General features: G+C 49.8%; 2 protein-coding genes across 4 annotated transcripts in view; one reads left to right on the top strand and one right to left on the bottom strand.

The window, feature by feature from the left end:
• Positions 1-23,722, top strand: part of ARHGEF10 (Rho guanine nucleotide exchange factor 10) — a 134,146-nt gene that overhangs the window by 101,852 nt on the left and 8,572 nt on the right. For all 3 annotated transcript variants that reach the window (XM_032162526.2, XM_032162527.2, XM_058442723.1), the window contains 3 exons: positions 3,246-3,388; positions 14,519-14,693; positions 21,885-22,007. In XM_032162526.2, the coding sequence (XP_032018417.1) occupies positions 3,246-3,388; positions 14,519-14,693; positions 21,885-22,007 (441 nt within the window). The remainder of the gene's footprint in view (positions 1-3,245; positions 3,389-14,518; positions 14,694-21,884; positions 22,008-23,722) is intronic.
• On the bottom strand, positions 6,870-7,538 carry LOC116473851 (uncharacterized). The gene has a single exon (XM_058442725.1). The coding sequence runs from the start codon at positions 7,536-7,538 to the stop codon at positions 6,870-6,872; it is 669 nt and encodes a 222-aa protein (XP_058298708.1).

The following is a 23,722-nucleotide window of genomic DNA, read 5'->3' as shown; positions in this document are numbered from 1 at the left end:
ACAGAATTCCAGTCCTCCAGTCCTTGTTCCTTGCTCACAAGGCATTCTGCCCTCCAACCACCCCCGTTCTCCCTGCTCTGAGCATTGGGCCCCCTGCTGCTATTGGAGTTCCTCCCTCCTTGGAAATCTGCGCCAGCCCCTCCCAGGGCCTGGGGTGTTATTTGCCGTCGGACTTTGACACCTCCTCCTAGGGGAGGCTCTCTGGGCCTGCTCCACGGAGACGGCCCCTCCCTCTGCTGCGTGGTTCCGGCCTGGCCTGTGTGCGCACCTGCGCCAAGAAGGCTGGGTCTTCTGTCTCACTCCGGTAGGTGGAGTCAGCACAGGAGCCGCTCCTGTCTCGTCCCTCAGCCATCTGGACTCTGACCCTGTTGATCCCTGGCCGATCCCTGGCTCCTTGGCGGGCCTCTGGTTGCCTCCCTCTCATCCGGTGGGTGCCCCGACCTAGCTTCTGGTCTGCACCCCCTCTTCACTTGGCCTCATGATTTCAGTTCTCCATGGACGGTTGTGTGTCTTCGGGACCGGGCTCTCCCATTCCAGTCCTGCTTTGTCATTCAGCTGTTGTCATAACCTCTGCCAGCCTCCTGGGCCGGCTTTCCCGTCCTGTCTCTGCTCCGCGGTAGGCGGAGGCCCCTCCACTGTGCGCCGAGAGCCGCCTCCCTGCTGCTGCCTGTGTTCCTACCACTCTGCACTCTTTCATGAAGCTTCGTGGAGGAATGTGTGTTGATAGGACTTTTTCATATAATCTGGGTGTTTTTTTTTTCTGTTTTTCTATTACATGAAGTGTATTTTATGCTTATGTCCCCCTTTTTTCCCCGGGTTTACTACCGAGCGGCTCTCCAGCCTCTTACTAGGCTGCATCGGTGTCCTGTCCACTGTGGAGCCCCGTACTGGGCTGTGTTTTCGCCGCATCAGACGCGTTGCATGATCCGTAACTGAGATCTGCTGAACATGTCTCTTCGCATCTTCCTCACGGACAGCTGGCTGGCGTATGGTGTGGGAGCGTGCGAGGCGGCCTGCGCAGAAGCGCGTAGACTGCCACTTCGTTCTTGGTGGTGGGGGACGTGGCTGGCTGGAGGCCTCGGCCCGGGCAGAGGGAGGAGGAGGCTGCTTCCCAGCCCCGCACCGTTGCCTGGGCTCTGACCTTTCAAGGGACTTAAAAATCTGAAATTCTGTGGGCAATTTCCAAAACATTGTTAGTTCAAAACGTCATTAGCGTGTGCCTGGGTCCGGCTGCGATGTGGGCAGCCTGCTGAGGGCTCTGGCCTGGGGCACATACACAGGAAGAAGTCATCCCAAGAAAGACAAGCCCACACGGTGGAATGACCCACCCAGGTGCTCAGAGAACAAAGTTCACTTGTTGGAAGTTAAACCTTAACCAAGCGAAACGTCTCAAGTAGGCCATCCTGTCATTGATCTTTGAGTTGTTGTTTCAAAGGAATGGTGCTATTGGTAGGACACTGCCAAGCCACACCTGACAGCCAGGATCCAAGCACAGTGGGCGGTGATAGAGAGAGCTCTGACCTAGGATTCAAAACCCTGCGTTCTTGTGTCACTCCATGCCCTTCAGAGTGTGTGAATGTCAGAGAAAATTGTAGCTCTGCCCTGAGCCCACGTATTTCTGGAGGTTGCAGTGTGCAGTGCTTTAAAGGGCTATGACTAACAGATGGGAAGGCCCATGCACATGTGTGTATGCACAGGAGTGTGAGGGGATGTGCATTGTGTGAGCAGGTGTGTATGCATGTATGCACATGTTTGTATGCACACGTGATTGTGAGGGCGTGTGTGTGTGCAGGCAGGTGTGTGTGCCTTGAGTGCACATGTGCACACGTGTGTGTCCCTGTGTGCATGTGACTGCAGGTGCACATACTTGTGGGTGAGTGTGTGTGCACATGTACATGCCTGCGTATGTGTGTGTATGTGTGTGACATGTGCAGGTGTGTGTGTGCATATGGCATGTGCACTTCTGTGTGTGCGTGCATGTGTGTTGTGCATGGGTGCATGTGCATATTTAATCACATAATGATACACTGGGCCCTGTTCAGATATTACAAATGAAAAGCAAGCCGGTGTTCACTGAGGCTAATAATTACCCTGCAACGCTTTTAGCCTAATTGCAACATAAAAGCATTTATTTCCATTAATGTTGAATTATAACTAAAAGTATGCCACAAAAGTCAAAGCTTGCAAAGTTGCCTTTTAGTGACTGCACACCTCCGCTTCAGACACTAGTTTTGTATTCAAAGGTTCAGTGCTTGAAATCCAGAACAAAGAGATAAGAACTGAGGCCGTGTTCTCCTGACTGAGTGAAGCATGTTTTTTTGATTAGGAAGTCGACAGCATTGCTGGATTAATAATTTAGGTACACTTTTAAGGTCGATGCCTTAATTAATGGTTAGATAGAGAATTGAAGAATTCATTTTAATTTTTTATAGGATAATTACTTTAGTGACTTTAGAAGTTTGTGGTAAATCTTGCCTCAAATAATTTTTATTGGTATTCAAGCTAGCAACTCATACTTGATATAAAGTGGGAAAGACCTTCTCAGTAGATCTTTGGAAATATTTTCAAACCAGAGTATTTCACGACTCTCTAGGCTTCAAGAAAGGGAACAAATTCATCAAAAGTAAGGAATTCCTTTTACCTCAATTTTGATTTCTTATTCTGTGAAGATATGGCCTTTCTTCGTGATGCAGTATAGAGCAAGGCACATGTTAGAACGGAAGCAGCTAATGGGGAAATGTAACATCTGCCCAGTTATTTTGGATGCAGTTCCTTTTAATGATGACTGAATCATCTTATGTACTATTATTGTAAATGGTAGTATTGATTGAACACCTGTGTGCTGGGTACTGTGCTGAGCTTTGTACATGCATTATTTCATCTTTAACTTTTGAAACAACCTTTGCAGCTAGTGGTAGGATGGTCTCGATCTTACCCTGAAGGAAGCTGAGTTTCAGGGTGAATGAGTGGTTTGGCTGGGACACACATGGATGGGATAGGCAGGGGGGCGGGGGGATCTTGAGGGCTGCGTGTCCCGCAGCTGTCTGTGCTTCCCAGCTGTGCACCATGGCCCGATTGGGGTGGGTGTCAGCTTGTGGATCCCCAGACACACCCAGGATCGGGCACAAGCATTAACACTACAGGTGATCTTTCGGTTGTCAGTTATTTAAAATGATGTGTGACCCCATTTTCCTGTTCCTGTGCACAGAAAACAACTTGAATGAAATGAAATATTTTCTTTTAAGATGGATCCTGGGATTCAGAACCTCAAAAAGTGATCAAGTTAGGCGTCCTACCAGTTAGAAGTCTACTCATGATGGAAGACACGCTGTGGGCGGCTTCTGGAGGTCAAGTCTTCATCATCAGTGTGGAGACTCATGCTGTAGAGGTAAGTCGCTTAGGTGGCCACACAGTGTGGAAAAGATACATTTCAGAAACAGCTCAGCTGACTTCCGGTGCCAAAGTCAAGGCTTCTTGCCTGTGGCCATGTGCTAAAATTCCTTCTAGCCGGGCACAGTGGCTCATGCCTGTAATGCCAAGCCTCTGGGAGGCCGAGGTTGGAGGATTGTTTGAGCTCAGGAGTTCCAGACCAGCCTGGGCAACAAGTGAGATCCTGTCCCTACGAAAAAATTAGCTGGGTAGGGCAGTGCACACCTGTAGTGGATGTGGTGGTGCACACCTGTAGTCCCCAGTACTTGGGAGGCTGAGGCAGGAGCATCACTTGAGCCCAGGAGGTCCAGGCTTCATTGAGCCAAGATCTCACCACTGCACTCCAGCCTGGGTGACAGAACAAGACCCTGTCTCAAAAAAAAAAAAAAAAAGGAAAGGGAAAGAAAATTCCTTCTAGATTTTGCTTAGAAAGACAAGATTAGCAAGAAAATTCAACTAACCATTTTTTAACCATTTAGCCATGTTCACTGGTTACCTGCTAAGTAAAAGAAACATTGCTTTAAGAAATGTGTTCAGTATGAACCCATAGAGTCCTCCAGGACTTAGGGAAAATTTGCATTTGATTGAGGTGACATTTCAATTCAGTGGGCTAAATGGATCATTCACCAAAGAATCAGGAGACAAGTGGGCAGCCATTTGGAAAACACAGAGCTGGCTCAAACCCCAGCCCTCTGCTCTTCTAATCACTCCAGATGGACGGGAATTTCAACATGAAAATGAAACTATAAACCTCTAAGATAAAAAGCAGTAGAATAGTTTTATTACTTTGCAATGGAGAAAGCCTCTCCAAGCATGCCACAAACCCAGAAGTTACCATAATAAATAAAATGGTACAGTTTAATTACTTTTTTCACAGTGAAATATGTGTATCAAATATTTATGGAGGAAAAATTGGGGAAAAATTCCTGTATATATGACTAAGAATTAATGTTCTTAAAATACAAAGATTTCTTATTAAATTAAGAAAAAGATAACCAACCCAATAGAAGATGTTCAAAGAACATGAACAGGCAGCTCACAGAAAAAGAAATAAACAATAAACTCATACACATATAACTTAGCCTCATTAGCAACTAAGATTGCCTATTAAAACAAGGCACTGTTTTATTAATAGACTTTATTTTTAGAGCAGTTTTAGCTTCACTGCAAAATTGAATGAAAAGTGCGGAATTTTCCATGTACCCCTCCTCCCACACACGCACAGCACCCCCAACCCCCCATCAGCCCCGTCCTGGAGTGGTGCGTTCGTTACAGTCAGTGAGCCTGCATAGGCCTGTCATCATTGCCCAGGGTCCACAGTCCCTCATCACTCAGGGTCCACTGGGGGCATACTCTTGGTGCCATGCTTCTTTGGGTTTGGGCAAATGTATCGCAGCATTGTCCACCACTACAGCATCACGCAGAGTAGGTTCACTGCCCTGGAAATCCTCTGCTCTCTGTTCAGCCCTCCCTACCCCAGTCCCGGCAACCACTGGTCTTCAGGGTGCCATTTCTTCAGATTGACAGAAGGTAAACGCTAAGTACGACCTGGTTGGAACGTGGGGACACAGGGCTCTCGGGACCGCAGGGTCTTAGGGCAGCCCCTCCAGAGGACACTCACCTGTTACCAGTTGGCATTGGGGCTCGTAACGTCTTCCTGGCAACTCCCCGCCCTAGAGAAATCCTCTCTACAGAGGAGCTTGTGCACGCACATCTAAGGGTGTCCATTGCAACCTTGTTGGTATCATAAACACTTGGGAGTGTCCTAAATGCATGTGCATGGGAGGAGCTGGGGAAATGAGGGCATCTATGCCCCACGGAGCGGGTGAACTCAGGCAGTGGGAGGAGGCCCACCCTCTCCTTGTGGGTGTTCCTAAATGCACGCCCACCGGGGCACTTGAAGGCAAGCAGGCTGCGGAACACTGTCCGAGCTCACTCCCAGGGAGGCTGTGGTGCCTGATGAGCCCACCCATGTCTGCTGTTGTCTGGCCGTGTGACGTGCCAGCGTGTGTGTGTGCAGTTGGACAGACGTTCCTGAAGTGATGAGGAAAGGCTACACACTTCCCCTCACACCTGCATTTTTCAGCCATGTCATATGTGGTGTTTATTATGAGGTTGTGCTGTCTTATTTTTTACTATCTGTTCATGGCCATCTCTTGACCCCACTGTCCCTAAACAAACTGGGATAACACAGGTGTGTTTTCAGCCAATAAAATGGACCAACTCATCATTAAAATTTCCTTTGGGCCGAGTACAGCGGCTCACACCTGTAATTCCAGCACTTTTGGAGACCAAGATGGGTGGATAGCTTGAGCTCAAGAGTTCAAGACCAGGCTGGGTAACATGGCAAAACCCCATCTTTACAAAACATGTATAAATTAGCTGGGCACGGTAGTGCATGCCTGTAGAATATTCGGGAGGCTGAAGTGGGAGGATCACTTGAGCCTAGGAAGTTGAGGCTGCAGTGAGCCAAGATCGCACTGCTATACTCCAGCCTGGGCAACAGAGTAAGTCCCTGTCTCAAAAAAAAAATTCCTTTGACCCTCACACAAAAGGTCATAGGAAAGAATGTCTTCAGTTGGGGCGAGGGGTCTAATTTCAACTCTTTGAAGACTCTGAAGACTTTCTAATGACTAAATCTATACAAATCCAGAAAGAAATGTTATCATTAAGAGCTTCTAAAAATACTTGTGTAGACCATCTTTGGGAGGGATGTATCGGTTCCCCCGGTTAGGAACTTTAAGACATTTTGCTGGTATTTCATGAATCATATTTGCACACACTCTTGAGTCTGGTTTGAGGATGTGGCTACGCTGCATCCTCTGTCATCTCAGAGGGAAAGTGGCTCCTGAGCTGCCACGTGGACACCCCTTTGGCTGGCAGCACGGCGGGATGCGGGCTAATGCTGTCTTCAGTCAGGAAAGGGCTCTCCGGCTGGCCCCTGGAGACGTGGGTTTGGTTAGGGATGCGAGGTCCACAGTGGGGCAAGGTGCAGATGGGACCTGGGTCCTGAGCCTCCTGGAGGCCGACACTCTGCCACGGATCATGAATAGCATTCTCGTGTGTGAGTCTGTTTTTGACACAGCCTCCCCGACATCCTTCGAGACCCAGCCTGCTAGACAAGAACGGAAAATAGCTGGACAGGGAGGTCGGGATACATGTTAGATGATTTCTGGCAGTATTGTTCCTGTTAGTTTTCATATCCATCTGACACTTCTTATTTCACATGCCCTGAGAATGAGAAGCCTTCAGTTTCGCGGGGAGCCAGGGACTAGCTAGTGCTGCCATGCGGGGTAGCACTGTGGATGCTGTCACAACTTCTTGAGTTTTTTCACAGCCCTTGTACCCCATCACTACAGCCATCCTAGTAATTGTGTATTTACAGAGGGAGCTCATCCATATAGTACATGGTGATCTTGGATCAGCCGCCTACCTGGGCCTCAGTTGTCTGAGCTGACAGCTGGGGGTAATTCCCCTTTCTCAGGCTGCTTGTAATTTATATGCTGTAAATCTCGAAGACTCAGAGAGATGCAATGTGTTTGGATCCAGATATAGGGCTCTTTCCTTGCATTTTTAGAACCAAAATAACTAAATACATTTTTAGAAAGAAGCAAAACTCTGCTCTCTGAAAACATGAAATTCATCCTGTCGTTCCCGTTGTGCAGGGGAACTGTGACCAGGGGCTGGTGCAGCCCGCAGGACCTGAGCCCACCAGATTCGAGCCCTGGGTGTGCATCCACCTTGCTGACGGCGAGGGCAGCAGCTGCGGGGGGATCCGTCCCAAATGGCCATATGCTGTCAGAACAGTGCCGGCCTGGGAGCTGCATGTGATCTGGGCTTGGGTCGAGCGCGTTGGGAGATGCCAGCCATATTTGGAAGAAAAAGGCACCTGAGGCTCTGAGGCTTCGGTGTTCCTGGAGTGACTGTGCCAGTGCAGGAGTCAGCATACCGGTGGGGGTGGCTGGCCCCGTCCCAGCTCTGGCGCCATAACAAAGCAGCACTGGGCAAACCAGTAGAGAGGCTGAGCCAGGTGCTTGGTGCAGCACCCGCAACGTGGCAGGGGGCACCCACCTGCCTGTCAGGGCCATCAGGAGCAGATGGGAAGACATGCCGTGGACGCTGAGCTGCCACACGGTGCTGGTCACAGTCACCTGGATGCTTTAGGGGAGGGGAAGTATCTCTTTTTCTCCAACTGCAAATGGCCCTTTACCCTGGGTTTGTCCAATTGCTCTTTAAATCTCGTAATGTTAGGAACACGGATGCAGTGCTAAGGGATCTGACGTTTAGGAAAGGGTGAATCGTTCTGTATTTCTGGGGGGCATTGCCTGGACAGGTTTCTTGCTTAGAGCCTTGAGTCGCAGCTAGTTTCAGTTGAATGACTACAGCTGCTTAAAGTGCAACCCTTTTCTTCCTCCCTCTTGATTTTCTACAGTATGCAGTGCTCTTGTCTGAAGACAGATGGAAGGAAAGAAAGACAGGAAAAAGGTTTCTTGCCCCCATCCTCCAGTGAAGGGAAAAACCGAATGAAATAATAAAATAGGCGGGATATTAAAGATGACCTAAATAGTGCAACGTAGTGATTTTCTGCAGCAATGCATTCCTTTTTCATAGGAATTTAATTCTCGTCATTGTGTAGAAAGAGACGCAGGGCAACAAAACAGGCCTAAGTGGGCACGGTGGCTCACGCCTGTAATCCCAGCCACTTGGGAGGCTGAGGCAGGACTGCTTGAGGCTAGGAGTTCAAGGCTAGCCTGGGCAACGTAGCGAGACCCTATATCTAAACATAGAAAATAAAACAACAGGCCCAGGTCAGCAGAAGAGGCCAGAGATCTCCAAACACTGTTGAATTCCAGTCCCCAGAAACCCTGAACACTGTGGAATCCATAGCCTGCTTTCTTTCAGACACCTTCAGAATCACACAATTTCAAGGCAGAGACTTAGAGATCCTGTGGCCCAATGTTCTTATTTTCAGAGAACCAAGGCTTAGAGAAAGGAGAAGCCATGCCCAACATCAGTGCTACCAAGTACCTAGCACTGTGCAAAAACAGACCAACCACAGATGGTTAAGACATTGATGACACAGGCCCGGCTGTCAGTCCCAGGATGGCTGGGCTGCCAGCATGAGTGAGGGTGCTGTGGAAGTTTTGGGGGCAACACTCTCTCCAGGCCTCAGGCTGGCACAGTGAGCCGAAATCTGGGGGCCCTGCATCCCGCAGTTACTACGAATTTCACGACGGCAGCAGTAGAGCGTCAAGCCAAGGATGCATCCCTGCAGGCACAGGGCCCTCGGCAGCTGCCTAGGGATGGTGCCCATGTGCCTGGCTGGTGGAGGATGAGGAGGGATTCACTAGGAGAAAAACCGGATGCCACCTCAGAGAGGGAGAGATGCATCAGGCTTCGAGACTACTGGTCCCCAAGGGGCTGCTGGAAGCAGAGGGTGGGTCTGCGAGCGCAGTAGGGGACAAGGAGCTTGGGTCCTGTCACTGGCTCAGCTCCCGGGGGTTGGGGGAAGCATGGGCAGTGCAGGCATCCCCATGCCGCTGAAGGTAGCCGCCTTTGACTTGACTTCTTGGAGCACAGTTCTGTGTTGTTTTCTTTTAAACAGCACTTTTGCTGCAGACAGTGCTGAGCCATTGAAGGGTTTTCAGCATGGAACAGATGTCAAAATTTGTTTTCAGAAGAGCATTTTGCCAGCAATGTAACGGGGTGTGAGACGCTTGGATACTAGAACCAAGGAGGTTGTGCTGGGTTAAAAACTCCATGGGTTTGGTTTTTTTAAATCATCTTTCCAGAAGTTTGGATTGTGATTATGAAAGAGTCAAAAGCCCGAGGAAAGAAAGAAGCTTTGCTCCTCTATTCTGTAGTCACACCAGAGTTCTGTCGTACGCCACGGTTGTTTGTTTTGCTTTTTAAAATCCTCTCTATGGAAGTCGCCTTCCTCTGCCCCAAACAGTTTTCCAGGGAGTAATTTCTGCTTTATTCTGAACTGGCTAAAGAAACCAGCTATGATGGAGACTTGTGCGTGAAACGGGCAGCAGGTGGCCAACAAATTAGATAATCTGGATGAGACGGACAGACTCTAGAGTGGCACAAACTACCAAAACTGAATCATGAAGAAATAGAACTAGAACGTTTGAATAGACCTAAAACTAGTAAGGAAATTGAATCAGTAATCACAAACTTCTGAACAACAACAAAAAGCCCAGGACCAGATGGCTTCATTGGTGAATTCTAACCAAACATCTGTAAAATGAATTAACAGCACTCTTTCCCAAACTCTCCAAAACTATTGACGAGGAGGGAACAACACTTCCTACTCATTCTGCAGTCAGCGTGACCCCGATACTAAAGACACGACAAGAAAACCAAAGACCAGTATCCACTGTGAGCATGGATGCAAAAATCCTCAACGGAAGACTTGCAAAGTGAAATCAACAGCATACTGAAAGGATGGTGTACCCTGGAAAAATGAGATGGATTCCTGAAATGCAAAGATGGTTCAGGACGTGAAAATCAATCAGTGGAATACATCACATTAACAGAATAATGGGGAAAAAAAACCACATGATCATCTCAGTTGATGCACAAAAAGAATTTGACATAATTTATCACCCTTTTATGATAAAAACACTCAAACTAAGACTAGAAGGTGTCTTTTCCACAACCTGCCAAAGGGCATCTATAAAAAACTCACAGCTAACATCATACTTTATGGTTAAAGAAGAACAGTTTTCCCCTGACGATCAAGAATAAGACAAAGATGCCTTCTACCATTTTTAATCACAGTATTACTGGAGGATCTGCCAGAGCAATTAGACAAGGGAAAAAGAGTGGAGGACTCAGATGAAAGGAAGAAGTAAAGTTGCATTTGCGTGTGATATCCTCTTGTATGTAGAAAATTCTGAGGAATCCGCAGCAAAACTGCTAGACTAATAAACAGGTTGAGCAAGGTTACAGGGCACAAGATCGGTATACAAAATCAATTAAATTTCTATACACTAGCAGCAAACAACCTGAAAATGAGACAAATAACTTCATTTGTAATGCTGTCAAAAAGAAAAATACTTAGAGAAATTTTTAATCAAAAAGTGCAACATTTATACACTAAAAACTACAAGACATCATTCAAAGAAATTAAAGAATACCTAAATAAATGGGAAGGCATCCTATGTTCATAGATTGGAAGATGGACTATTGTTAAGAAGAAAACAGTCCCCAAATGGATCTGCAGATTCAACACAATCCTTATCAAAATTTCCACTGCTTTTTTTTAAAAAACAAAACGCGACAAGCACATCCTGAGATTCATCTGGAAATGCAGGGGATCCAGAATAGCCAAAATAATCTAGAAAAAAGAACAAAATTGGAGGCCCACACTTCCTAATTTCAGATTTTAACACACAGCCACAGTAAGCAAGACAGCATGGTGCTGGCACAGGACAGACACATACATCAGTGACATAGACCAGAGACCACATGTGTCTGTGGTCACATAATTTTCAACACGGTGCCAAAACTATTCTATTTGAATATTGAATGGCCTCTTCAACAGGTGCTGCTGGCACAACTGGGTATCCATGTGCAGAAGAATGAAGTTGGACACCTGCCTCACACCACATACAAAATTATCTCAAATGAATTAAAACATAAATGTAAGAGCTAAAACTATAAACACCTTAAAAGAAACTATAGGGCTAAATCCTCATGATTTTGGACTAGACAGTGGTTTCTTAGATCTGACACCTCAAGCACAAGCAACCAATGTGGAAAAATAAGATACAGTGGGCTTCATTAAAGTTAAAACCTTTTTGCTTCAAAGGACACTATCAACGGGGTGAAAAGACAACCCACAGAGTGGGAGAAAATACATACAGCTCATGTGAGAAGGATCTAGTATGCAGAGCATCTAACACACTCTTAGATCTTAATAAAAAGAAAACTAATGCTATTAAAGGCAAGGGAACTCAATGGATATTTCTCCAAAGAAGATGTACAGTCGACCCATAGGTACACGAGAAGATGGTCAGCATTGCTGCTCGTTAGGGAATCATGGAGGGAAACCACAATGAGACGCCGTGTCACACACTGGGATGGCAAGAATAATGTTGTTAGTGTAGCCAGCACGCACTGGAGAGCACGTGAGGACACTGGGAGACTCTTGCTGGTGGGAATGCAGAATGGTACAATTTCTGAGAAGACAGTTTCTGATTTCTTCAGAAAGTAACTCGTGGCATGACCAGGTGACCCAGCGTTTCCAGTCGTAGGTGTAGATTCAGAAGAACCTGATATTCATGCAGACACGAATCACCATAGCAGTGTTATTTATAGTCAAAAAGCGAATGCAGCCCAGACGCCCGGGAACTGGTGAATGGACAAACAGAACGTGGTTCCTTCATACGCGAGGATTGGTTTCAGCCATAGAAAGGAGTGAATCCCCGACTCACGCCACCACGTGGATGAACCTGGAAAATGCCAAATTCAGTGAAAGAAGCCAGACACAAAAGGCCGAACATTGTAGGATTTTGTTTATATGAAATGTCAGAACAGGCAAATCCAGAGACAGAATGTGGATGAGTGGTTGTCGGGATGGGGAAGGGGGCATAAGGGCAATAAAATATTCTGGAATTCAAGAGTGGCTAAGGTTAGCAACTTTCCGAATATACTGAAAAGCACAGAATTGCACCGTATAGAAGGGTGAACTTCATGATATGTGAATTATAGCTCAGTGTTTTCAAAAGGAGGTGGCAGTTTTGGAAGTAGCTGAGAAGTTAGCAGAAGTTAGCCTGAAGCAGGTGGAGGAGCTGGCCCCAAAGATGGCTGCTGGGAGCAGCCTGCCTAAGACAGGCAGGAGGAGGGGGAACCCCACAGCCCAGCCGGAAAGGGGCGCAGGCTCTTCTTCCTTTCCTTTTTCCCACTTTTTCTTTTTGAGTGAGACTTGGGCGTGCTTTGGGGCTCAATGACAGAAGCCAGGAGAGACAGGACCCCATTCCAGGAAGAGGGCGAGGAGCAGGGCAGGAAGGAGCCAGTGCCGGGAGGAGGCCGGATTCAGGGAGCTCTGCAGGTGGGAGGTGGAGTGTCGGGGAAGTGTGGGCCTGCACGCCTTCTCCTCTGTGACGCAGGAGGCCCAGTCAGAGGGAGGAGGGATCAAAACCAGACCCGCGCTAGAACCATCTGGAATCCGAACCCAGACTTCCCAACTCCCAGGCAGACGCTCTGTCTCCCACGCCACACAACCCAGATAGTTTAGAGTGTGAAGATCCTGTGAAGCTTCGGCTCATAAAAACACGTGGGATCTTTGTGTGTGAGACTCGTGTTCCGCTGGGGAGTAAGCGCTGGATTATCTGCATAGGAACCAAGTCACAAGTCAGTGATGCAGACTCCTTCGCAACTGTGAGCACCAGTTCCTTCCCATTGACAAATATTTAAATTCCACTTGTGATTATTGAAGACATTTTCTATGAGCAAACTACGGGCATATGGCGGGAGGCATTTACACAGCTGACTCTAGAATGGGCATTTTATGAGGAAACTACGGGCATATGGTGAGAGGCATTTACACGGCTGACTCTAGAATGGGCATTTTATGAGGAAACTACGGGCATACGGTGAGAGGCATTTACACGGCTGACTCTAGAATGGGCATTTTAGAGGCGGGGCTCTCACTTCACATCAGGGGACCTGGGGGTTCCAGTTTGCTCCAGGGGGGTGGACAGTCAGATGTGGAGCCCGCTCAAGACCCACAGTGATGGGACTTGGGGCCGTGTGGGCCAGCCTCCCTCACAGTGTCACCTCCCTGGGGACCCCAGCCTCCCGCACCGTGTCACCTCCCTGAGGACCCCAGCCTCCCGCACCGTGTCGCCTCCCTCGGGACCCCAGCCCCTGCGTGCCCAGCCTGAGGACACAGTCCCCTTCTCAGATGGCATCGTTCTCAGGCCCTGCAGCACCCCTGTGTAGGCTGGGGTGCTCCTCTGCTCCCCCGTTCCTGATGGAATCTCAACTGAAATAAGAGGCGATACCACGGGAGAAGGGATCTCCCATCCACTGAAGTCACATCCCTGAGTTCCTGCCCGCTGGGCTCACTGGGCTCTGGGTGCAGCGTGGTGCCGCAGGGTGGGGTTTGGTGCCACGGGGCTTGTGTGTGGAGTCAGCAGTCTCCACCATGGGGGCTGTCATCTTTTCCCTTATTCTCAGATTGTGGGGCAACTCATAGGGCGGAGATGTCAGTCTGGTTATTTCCTGTGGGTTTTTATGAGTTTCATCACTTTAGATAATTGTGCAGGATCGTGAGTTTAATTTCAAGAGCTGTGAGGCTGCTGGTTCCTGGGGCACACAGTGTCTCTAATTTTCATCCCAGCCCTCACCCCCTGCCGCCACCTCCAATCCCTGATGGGCAGGGTGGGGGCAGTCCTCCTGGGACTGATCCCAGACAGCCTGAACGCCAGGCAGCCCCTGAGGCCATGTGGGGGGAGTCGCTGTGTGAGCAGCCCCTGCTGGCTGTGGGGTGACAAGGGCCCAGGCCCAGGCACCAGCGGGACCCCTCAGAGCAGGCTGCTGGGATGCACTTTCGGAGCTGCGGGGCTGCGGCTGAGCCTGGAAGCTCCAGAAGGACCAGGTTGCATGGAGAAGCAGAAGGTGCCTTTCCAGGACAGCAGAGCTAAGAGGAGGCACAGATTCAGAACCAGGGTCAGGCTGCAGGCAGGCGGTGGGGCCCCATGCCACAGCCTGGAGACCTCGGGGAAGGTTCCAGGCAGGTTCTGATGGGCCTAGGGGGATGGATCCTGTGCCTCCCCTCACCAGCCTGCGCATGTCTCCTTTAGGACACAAGCTCAGTGGCCCCTCGGCAGGTGCACCGTGCCTGTGTCTTTGGAATGGCCATTTTCTGGGCTCACGAAGGAGCCAGGATGATTGGAAAATGGCAGGCAGTTGGGTTGCTGGTGTTCGGTTGCTGGAGAGGCCTGTGATTTGGAGCAAAGCCTGCTACTGTGTTGCAGCCACCAAATGGCGCTGCAGGCAGACGCCACGTGGACCCAACAGGCTCCCCTCAGACTCACTCCACGGGGCCAGCAGAGTTGACCTCTCGATTTCACAGGGTCAGCTGGAGGCCCACCAGGAGGAAGGCATGGTGATCTCCCATATGGCCGTGGCCGGCGTCGGGATCTGGATTGCCTTCACCTCGGGGTCCACGCTCCGCCTTTTTCACACGGAAACTCTCAAGCACTTGCAGGACATCAACATCGCCACCCCTGTTCACAACATGCTGCCAGGTAAGGGGAGGGGACGGGGCCCAGGGACGGGACGGCGCCCGGGGACGGATGTGGGGGGTGCAGAGCGCGGTCAGCCCACCTTAGCGCTTCCCAGTGCACGACACTGTTCACAACATGCTCCAGGTAAGGGGGCGGGACAGGGCCCAGGGATGGACGTGGGGGTGTGGAGCACGGTCAGCCCACCTTAGCGCTTCCTGGTGCAGGACACAGAGGCCCTGAAGGAGCCGCGTGCTGGGAGGAGCCGTGTGGCAGTGCCATCTCTGTAGGTGAAAGCGGGTGGGAGACAATTTCTCATCGTCGGTGCAACAAGGCCGTGGGGAAGCCAGGACCTGAGGCTGAAGAACACAGAACAGGAGGCCTCCCTTCTGCTGGGAGGGCTGTTGGGGAGAGGCCAACAGAGGCGTATGTTTGTGAATGCCCTGTTACTGGTGGGTGTCACTGAAGTTTCTGGGCAGGGGAGGCCGTTACACATTGAGTTTTGGGAGGATCATTCTACAACAGGACGGAGGAAAGAAATGAGAAGGGGGCCCAACCGGCTTCTTTCACGGGTAGCTGGAGACTGCGGTGGGGTCCGTGGAAGGGCTGTTTTGGTTCTTTGCCTGCTGGTGGGTATTAGAAGATGTTTGCAGTTTTAAGGGGAAGGCATGAAGTAAGGGATCTGCCTCCGAGCCCCTCAGCTGCTGTGACACACGCCACAGACGGGCAGGCTTACAAGCCAGAGAGGCTGCCCCTCCGCGTTCTGGAGGCTGCATGCCCGGGAGCACGGTGCCTGCAGGGCCGGTTTCTGGGAGGATCTGCTTCCTGCTTTGCAGTTGGTGCCTTCTGGCTGGGGCCTTACGTGGTGGAGAAAGAGCCCTGGGGTCTCCTCCGCTTCCTGTAAGGGTGCTAATCCCATCATGGGGACCCTATCCTCATGACCTCATCTAACCCTAATCACCTCCCCAAAGCCCCGCCTCCTCGCACCATCCCACTGCGGGCAGAGCTTCAACATCGAAATTTGGGGAGACACAAACTTTCAGTCCATGACGGGCCATTTATGATACGTTGAAAAAACCACAATGATCAGGGGTCTGGTTCTAGAATGGGTGTGAGGCCGTCCTTTGACAAGGGGAGGATGAGGAGGACAAGGAGGCATTTAGGATGTTCCTTGCGGTCTCTGCGTCCCCTCTGCACCCCCTCTGCGGTCCCACTGGAGGTGGGAGGGTGAATATATTCAGTGCACGGTGGGTCCGTGATAGCCGTTCTTTTCTCAGGGGTAACTGTACAAGTCACTGTTAAAATACTACAGGAGATTTCTCTTAGTGAGGAAAAGGAGGTTTATGTAACATGCAAGTTTATATTTAGAGAACCAAAATGGTTAAGTCCCTGTGGCTCAGAAAGCAGACGCTCTGCTGTGGACCCTGTGTTTTCTTTGGAGCGCTCACTGCTGGAGCAAATGTTTGCTGCAGGAATAGGCTGTCGTTGTTGGGAACAAAACCAAGTCACATCCGTAATTGCCAAAGCACGCTCTCACGTGGCAGTGAGTGTCCATGTGTTCAAAGTTCTGTATACAAGGGGAGGTGAGGAGGGTGTTGTGAGAAAAACCTCTCCACTCGATGTCCTGTGGGCTGCAGCACCTGAGCCTCCAAATCCTGCCCCAGCTGCCCTGCAGCGCAGACCTCCCTCCGGGGAGAAGCACCCCACGGTTACCCTGGTTCTAGAGTTCCGAGAGCAGCCACAGAAATGCAGCGGCCCCGCAGATTCCTTGGTGTTTATCCCTCTCTGGTTAGGATCAGAAAGAAACTCCTAATGAAGGGAAGGCTCTGGCACGTGTGAGTGGAGTTTGTATTTTAAATTTGATTTCTTAATAAAATAACGCTTGCACACGATTTAATAAAACCCAACAGCACTCATGCCCAGGCTATGAAAAGCAAAGCAGGATAGGAAAGCCTGCGCTCTGGAGACCCACAGCCTCGCCCCTATCCCAGCACCCCACCCATTGTCAGCACCCCACCCCGCAGTCAGCGCCCACCCCCTCATCCCAGCACCCCCACCAACTCTCAGCACCCGCACCCGCCCCCCGCCCCCACCATCCCCATAACCCACCCCGCTGTCAGCTGCCTCTCCTGTCTGCCTCCCTGCTGCTGCTGTTTGAAAGCCACTCCTGTATGGCAGGTTCTTGATGTTTTGTTTTAGATACTGTCTTTGACCTCTCCTGTAGAAGAGAAAGATGGAATTATCCTGCTTCCCTCCGAGCACAGAGCACCCAACACAGTCCTGCACCCACACAGAAACAGAATGCAGAGCCCTTGCTGGCTGCTCAGGTTGCAGATTCTGGCTAAATCGCAGCTGCCTGTGTTGCGTGTTTTGGAGGTTGAAGTTGTCCGTGGCTGGGCGCTGAGCCTTCCTTGGGACTTTTCACCCTTCTGCTCAGTTTCCAGGCAGCCGATGATGGATCCATCCCAAGCCCACCACAAGCCTCTCACTTGGTAGCAGATGCATGGGGCTCTGCAGAGCCACCGTCCCCTGGCGCCCACCCTCCTGGGCCCCTCCAACATCCTGGGCTGGCTCTGCATGGCCACAGTGCGTGCTCTCAGCCTCCTGCTCCAGGGGCCCCCGAATCGTGGGTCTCTACTTATTCCTGCACGACGTAGTCAGGTCTGCATTTGAGACCCGCATGAAAGCAAACAGATGTGTCTGTCCAGATGGAGCGCCGCGCCTCTAGTTGGCAGATTTCTCCAGCATGTCAGTACTAAGTTTGAAATAGCTCCAGCTTCACTGATTTCTGGGAGACACTGACTGCTTTACCCACATTCAGTTCTCTGCTCCCAGGCTGTGGTGTGCTGCCACCGTGGCCTTGTCATTAGGAGAAAGGTACACGGGTTAGAGCCAACCTCAGTGACACCAGAAGTTCAGTTTTGTTCGTGATGCTTCTGACAGTGATTCTCTATAAGATCCTCCGTGCGGCATAGACTGAAATGGTTCTGATTTTCGTTGCATTTTGTGACTCAGAGGCAATGAGTAGGCCAGGGAGTCCTTTCCTCCCGAGAGTCCTTTCCTCTCGTATCCTCTGTCCAGTCATCTTTGTCTTTCAGCCAATATTTCATATATATCATAGAAATAAGCATTATTGCATTTCATGCTGTATTTAGACATTCCGGTGGGGGCATGTTCATACCATGCTGAAGTGCGCGGATGCTCAGGTCGCCGGGCCATCACCACTTCTGGGTTCTTCTCCTCCTCATCGTCCAAGATGGTTCCTGGAGGCCCACACATGTCCTCTGTGCTCTGTTCTCACACACGCAAAACCGTCATTCTAGAGTTGTATTCATGACGATGCTCAAATGGGTTTTTGTGTGTGTGTGTGTGTGTGTGTGTGGCAACAAGACGTAAAATTACCTTTTTGTGCTATTGCTGGAAAATAAAAGTCGGGTAGCTTCTGCAAATGAAGACTTGCCAAGCCAAAACCACAAAATTTGAAAAAAACAAACTGTATTATAACTCATACATTTTGTATAAGTTCACACGACGTGATGAAACGTCCTTCCTTCCTCAGGGTCGCAGCGTACTGGCCCCTGGGGAATCCGTGAATCTGTAGCTAAGGACCTGGCTTTTCTCCTTCTATTTGGAATTCAGTTCTGAAAACCATTTAGTTCACGTTCTTTCACATAAGCTACATCAGATTCAACGCAGACTAACAGTTGATGAAGGTCTGTGATTAACATACACATTCATTAGAGCTGTCGTTACCTTTCTAAGTTATAAAGGAGTAGAGTTTACAGCGAGTGAGTTCACGGCGCCTCAGCTTTTAGGTTGTGAGCAGTTGCCGTAGGTTACGTCACCAGGCAGATGTTTCCTGCTCTGTCCTGCATGTTCAAAGGAGGATATTTTTGATGGAAAAGTGCTGAGACACATGGTAAATTGCGCCTTTCTGAGTCTCCACCGAGTGAATACAGAGCCTCCAGGAACTATGTGACCAAATAAAATGGCCAAAATTTCCATTAAAAAAAAAAAAAACAGTGTAACTTTTCTGAAGACCATGGACTACACAGTAAGGGAATTCAATAAATGAAACCGGACTCAAGATGGTGAGTTAATGAACAAGACTGAGGACTTGGGAGCCACAGCCTTTCTTGGTGGCCGGTGTGGCCCTGGCCTGTCCTTCGGTTTATGTTCCAGGCTAGGAAGAGCAGAGGGCGAATACCCCTGGTAGCATTCCCTCCCACACTTGGGGAACGTATTGCTTCTTCTACTCACTGTTTTTTGTCTCTGAGGTTATTTGAATGAACCTGGATGGTGTTGTTTACACCCCCCAGCCCCTCCTAGCCTCCAGGGCAGGAGATGCATCTGCCTCTGTGGCTGCCTGCAGAAGGCCCTGGTGGCTCCCCATGGAGTCGCCATCCAGCAGCAGCTCAAGTGCAGTCAATCCCACTTCACACGTGTAACCTCATTTACCAACCTCACCGTGCAGCTGCATCACCGTTCACCACCTCAGCTGCCCCCGCCTCCCACCTCACCAGCGGACCTCACGTGAGCTCCAGCTCTCAGGACCCAGCCCCGTCTGGGACACACCCTGCTGTCCTGTTCTAGGTCACTGTTGGTGCTTCCAGACGGGCACGGGACGCCTGGACAGCCGCACTCACAGCAGCCTCTGGAATCGGAAAATGACCCCATGACCTCGTGACTGAGGCGGTCAACTTTCACATGTAAAGTTAAAGATGTTGATTGACAGACTGCTTGGAAAATGCAATGGAAAACCACTCTGGAACTTAACTCTTTTACGTAGTTCCTGGGTACTTTGAAACCAGTTAAAAACATTCATATCGGGTTTTTACCTGCTTTTACCCTATTTATTTATTATTTATTTACTTATTTGAAACGGAGTTTCACTCTTTTTGCCCAGGCTGGAGTGCAATGCTGCAATCTTGGCTCACTGCAACCTCTGCCTCCTGGGTTCGAGCGATTCTCCTGCCTCAGCCTCCTGAGTAGTTGGGATTACAGGCGCCTACCACCACGCCCAGCTAGTTTTTTTGTATTTTTTGTTTTGTTTTGTTTTTTAGTTTTTTTTGTTTTGTTTTGTTTTGTTTGTTTGTTTGTTTGTTTTGTATTTTTAGTAGGGATGGGGTTTCACTATGTTGGCCAGGCTGGTCTCGAACTCCTGGCCTCAGGGGATCCACCCGCCTCGGCCTCCCAAAGTGCTGGGATTACAGGCATGAGCCACTGCGCCTGGCCTACCTTTTTATTAAATGCAAGCTTTGGCCAGCATTACACGAGCCCTTCCAGAAGCCGGGCCATCGTTTCAGTCATGCAGCCGCAGCCTTGGCTGGCATGCAAGTGGGGCTTCTCCCCTTCCCAGTATCTCACATCCGTGCTCCCACAGCGCGGCTGCTTCCCATCCTAGTGCCACACAGAGGGCCGGGGAGGCCGGGTTCAGGTTTGATGCTGAACTCATATGCACACTGGTTTTCTCTCTCATAAGACAATCATGTTTCATACTTAAAATACTTACTGTTGAGTCCAACTGCTGCCCTGGAAAGATCATCCACACTCCCTTTGCGGCCACGCCCCGGGCTGCTCCCCATTTTGTAGAGTGGTCAGCACTTCAGAGCAGCTGGGAATCGCGTGCGCTGCGCGTCAGCTTTGAAGCCACTGCCGTGTTTTTCATTAGCTTTAGAAAATAACAGCACCGGCTTACGTACAGGACAGTGCTGTGGATTCACTATCGCCCTGACCATGTCACGCCGACCAGGCAAACATTTCGAATTCCTGGGACATGCATATTATTGAGCTTTCAAAAATAATATGAATCGGTGTTTAGAAATAGAACCAAATGTCTTTCTTTTTCTGTAGTGAGGGTTTTTTGTTTTGGGGGAGGCTGTTTGACTTCTGTGGATACGGAGTCTTTGGCCCTGGTGTCAAATCGTTTTTCATGCTCTTTATCTGAGATGAACTTTGGGTCAAATGCAGGGATATTTAAAATAGCTTTTATGTCTACAGAAAAGAAGAATCAAACTGTTTTTAAGTGTTTACCATCGCTTCTCAGGGGCAAGCTAACTTGGCCTGTGCTCCTCAGCTTTGGGGCTAAACAGAAACACTGGGGATTGTCTTTTCTATGTTTGAAGGCTGCAGTGCTGATGATTGTGTCAGAGGTGTGCTGGAATGATGTGAAAGTCCAGACCCACCCTGTAACCACAGTGAGGCGGGGTCTTTGGAGCAGGTGATGTGTCTCCCACCCTGTAACTGCGGTGAGGCGGGGTCTTCCCTTTTACTGCCGTGAGGCGGGGTCTTCCTGTAACTGCCGTGAGGCGGGATCTTCCTGTAACCACAGTGAGGTGGGGTCTTTGGAGCAGGTGATGTGTCTCCCACACTGTAACTGCAGTGAGGCGGGGTCTTCTCTTTAACTGCAGTGAGGCGGGGTCTTCCCTTTTACCGCCGTGAGGCGGGGTCTTCCTGTAACTGCAGTGAGGCAGGGTCTTGGAATAGGCCATGCGTCTCCCACATTGTTTTGCAGCCAGTTTCTAGCCTTGTCACTGCCGGAGCAAATTGTTTAGTTTCTCTGGGCTTCAGATCCTTGGCTGTAAAGCAAATCAAAACCAAACAAAGAGCCTCAAAGGCCTTTCTGATCCCAGCATCCACCGTGGTGTTTCCCTGCTGTGTCCAGCGCTGAGGCCATGTGACGATGTTGTCCTTCACGCAGAGCCCTGGAGAGGCCTTTCTGTTCCCCTCTAGGGTCCAACTGCGGCTGAGAGCCCGTTACTCCAGTCCAGCCACGCCCGTTAAGAGACCTCTCCTCACTTACAAAGGGGCCTCTGTGCTCCCAAAGAGCCACAGGCTGCTGTGTATGTCGGGGGCTCACGAGCTCACGTGCTACACGGCCCAGAAGCAAGAGGTTTAGACAGATTGATCCAGGGGCTTGATTCACGGCTGAAGGGGCCGAGCAGAGCCATGCAAACGATAGCCCAGGAGACCCAGCCAGACATCTGGCCTGTTCTGTTCAGGTGCAGGTGCAGGGCATGCCCCCAAGACCCTTGTGTTGCTCGTGTTGTTGAGGGAGCCTGGTGCTCGGGTTTGGGAACTCCTGTGCCACGTCCTTCTCCTGGCGGATTTGGTGGTGGCACGACAGACCTGTGGGGTTTCCAGCACCCCCTCACCGCCCCACCAACTCTGCTACACAAACCAGACCCGAAGCCACTCATGTGTCTTTCCGCCCAGGGCACCAGCGGCTGTCGGTGACGAGCCTGCTCGTCTGCCACGGATTGCTGATGGTCGGCACCAGCCTGGGAATCCTCGTGGCCCTGCCGGTCCCACGTCTGCAAGGGATTCCCAAAGTGACCGGTGAGTGGCACCTGCAGTCTGAGTGGCTGCATCCTGTCTTGCAGACTCGTAGAGCATAGCAGTGTGTAGTGTGATTTAACATCCTAGGATTGTTTAAACAATTCATATCTGTGCTTTTTCAGTGTATTATAATGACTTAATAGACCGTTTAATTGGAATTATCAATTTATACTTTTTCTGTTTATTGCCTTAGTAGTCCAAGGAGAATCTTATGTTTTCATATTCTGTTTACTGCCAGAATTAGCTTCCATCATTCCTTTCTGTGTTTTATGTTGTGAAGAAGGAAGCCGGGATCTCCGTCGTTCCTTTCTGTGTTTTATGTTGTGAAGAAGGAAGCTGGGGATCCGAAAAGGCTCCGTTGTGCTGTTGCAATGTCAGGAAGAGCTCAGGCTGGAGCACATGGGCCTTCTGGAAAGCACGGTCCCATTAGGGATTGGAGGCCTTAAAATATGCTTGTGTGTCTGGAATCAGGATTCCCAATCCAGGAAATTGGCCCAGGAAACAGCCTAATCTAGGAACAAAGTATGATGCAAAAAGACATTTGCCACAGCATTTAATTTTTAACAGCACAAAACAGGAGGTGACCCGCAGTTCGTAATGAGGGATTGGGCCATTTGATAAAATGGTGGCATTGCCTGTAGTGGGTAGAACGCAGCCAGCAGAAGTGGTGTGTGCAGAGCCTGCAGTGACGCGGAAAACTCCTCGTCCTGTAAGTTCAGTAAACCACGGCCTTAGATTCTATGTGGGTTATGATGTCAGCCACGGGGAAATACTAACAGAGAAAACGCTTTGCAGGAAGCTCGTAGAGCAGAACTGTTCCTGCTGCCTCCATTTCTGTGATGTCCTCTTGGCCGACCTGACGGTGGCTTCCATGCACTCAGATTTTGGCAGGTCCACCCATGAGGATTAAGGAACTCTAGTTTCGCCATTCATTTTCTCATTTATGTTTTTATTATGATCTATGGGATTATACATGTTGAGGACCCCAAATCCAACAACAAAATGCAAAATGCTCCAAAAAAAATTTTTTTTCTTGTTGAGACAGAGTCTCACTCTGTCACCTGGGACGGAGTCCAGTGGCACAATCTCGGCTCACTGCACCCTCTGCCTGCCGGGTTCAAGGTATTCTCGTGCCTCAGCCTCCCTAGTAGCTGGGATTACAGGCACCAGCCACCATGCCTGGCTCATTTTTGTATTTTTAGTAGGGATGGAGTTTCATCGTGTTGGCCAGTCTGGTCTCGAACTCCTGACCTCAAGTGATGCACCTGCCTTGGCCTCAGATGCTCCAAATTCTGTGTGGACGTGATGCTGAAAGGCAGTGCTCACTGGAGGAATTCAGATTTGGGATGCTCAACCAGCAAGCGCAATGCAAATATTCCAACATTAAAAAGAAAAGAAATCCAAAACACTTGTGGTCCCAAGAATTTCAGATAAGGGACACTCAGCCTGTAAATACATAGAATTGTGCATAACACACAGTTTCACAGTTTCAATGGTAATGAGAAGAGGCCACATGCCTGTGCCCAGCTCAGAAGGGGCTGTGACTCACACACTGAGCCTCAGCCGCCCCTTCTCAGCCTCAGACCTCTCCGCTCACACCCTAGAGAACGATGATGCTGAGTTTTACATCCGTTATTCCTTTAGTCCTCGTCTGTAGTTGTACCAATTTGTATCTTAAAGGGTTCTTTTCACTTTTCCTGTTTTTGCATTTTCTG

The sequence above is a fragment of the Hylobates moloch genome, unplaced genomic scaffold (genome assembly GCF_009828535.3).
Source record: "Hylobates moloch isolate HMO894 unplaced genomic scaffold, HMol_V3 SCAFFOLD_8, whole genome shotgun sequence".
In the NCBI taxonomy this organism is placed as follows: Eukaryota; Metazoa; Chordata; class Mammalia; order Primates; family Hylobatidae; genus Hylobates; species Hylobates moloch.
This window is presented reverse-complemented; position numbering and strand designations above follow the sequence as displayed.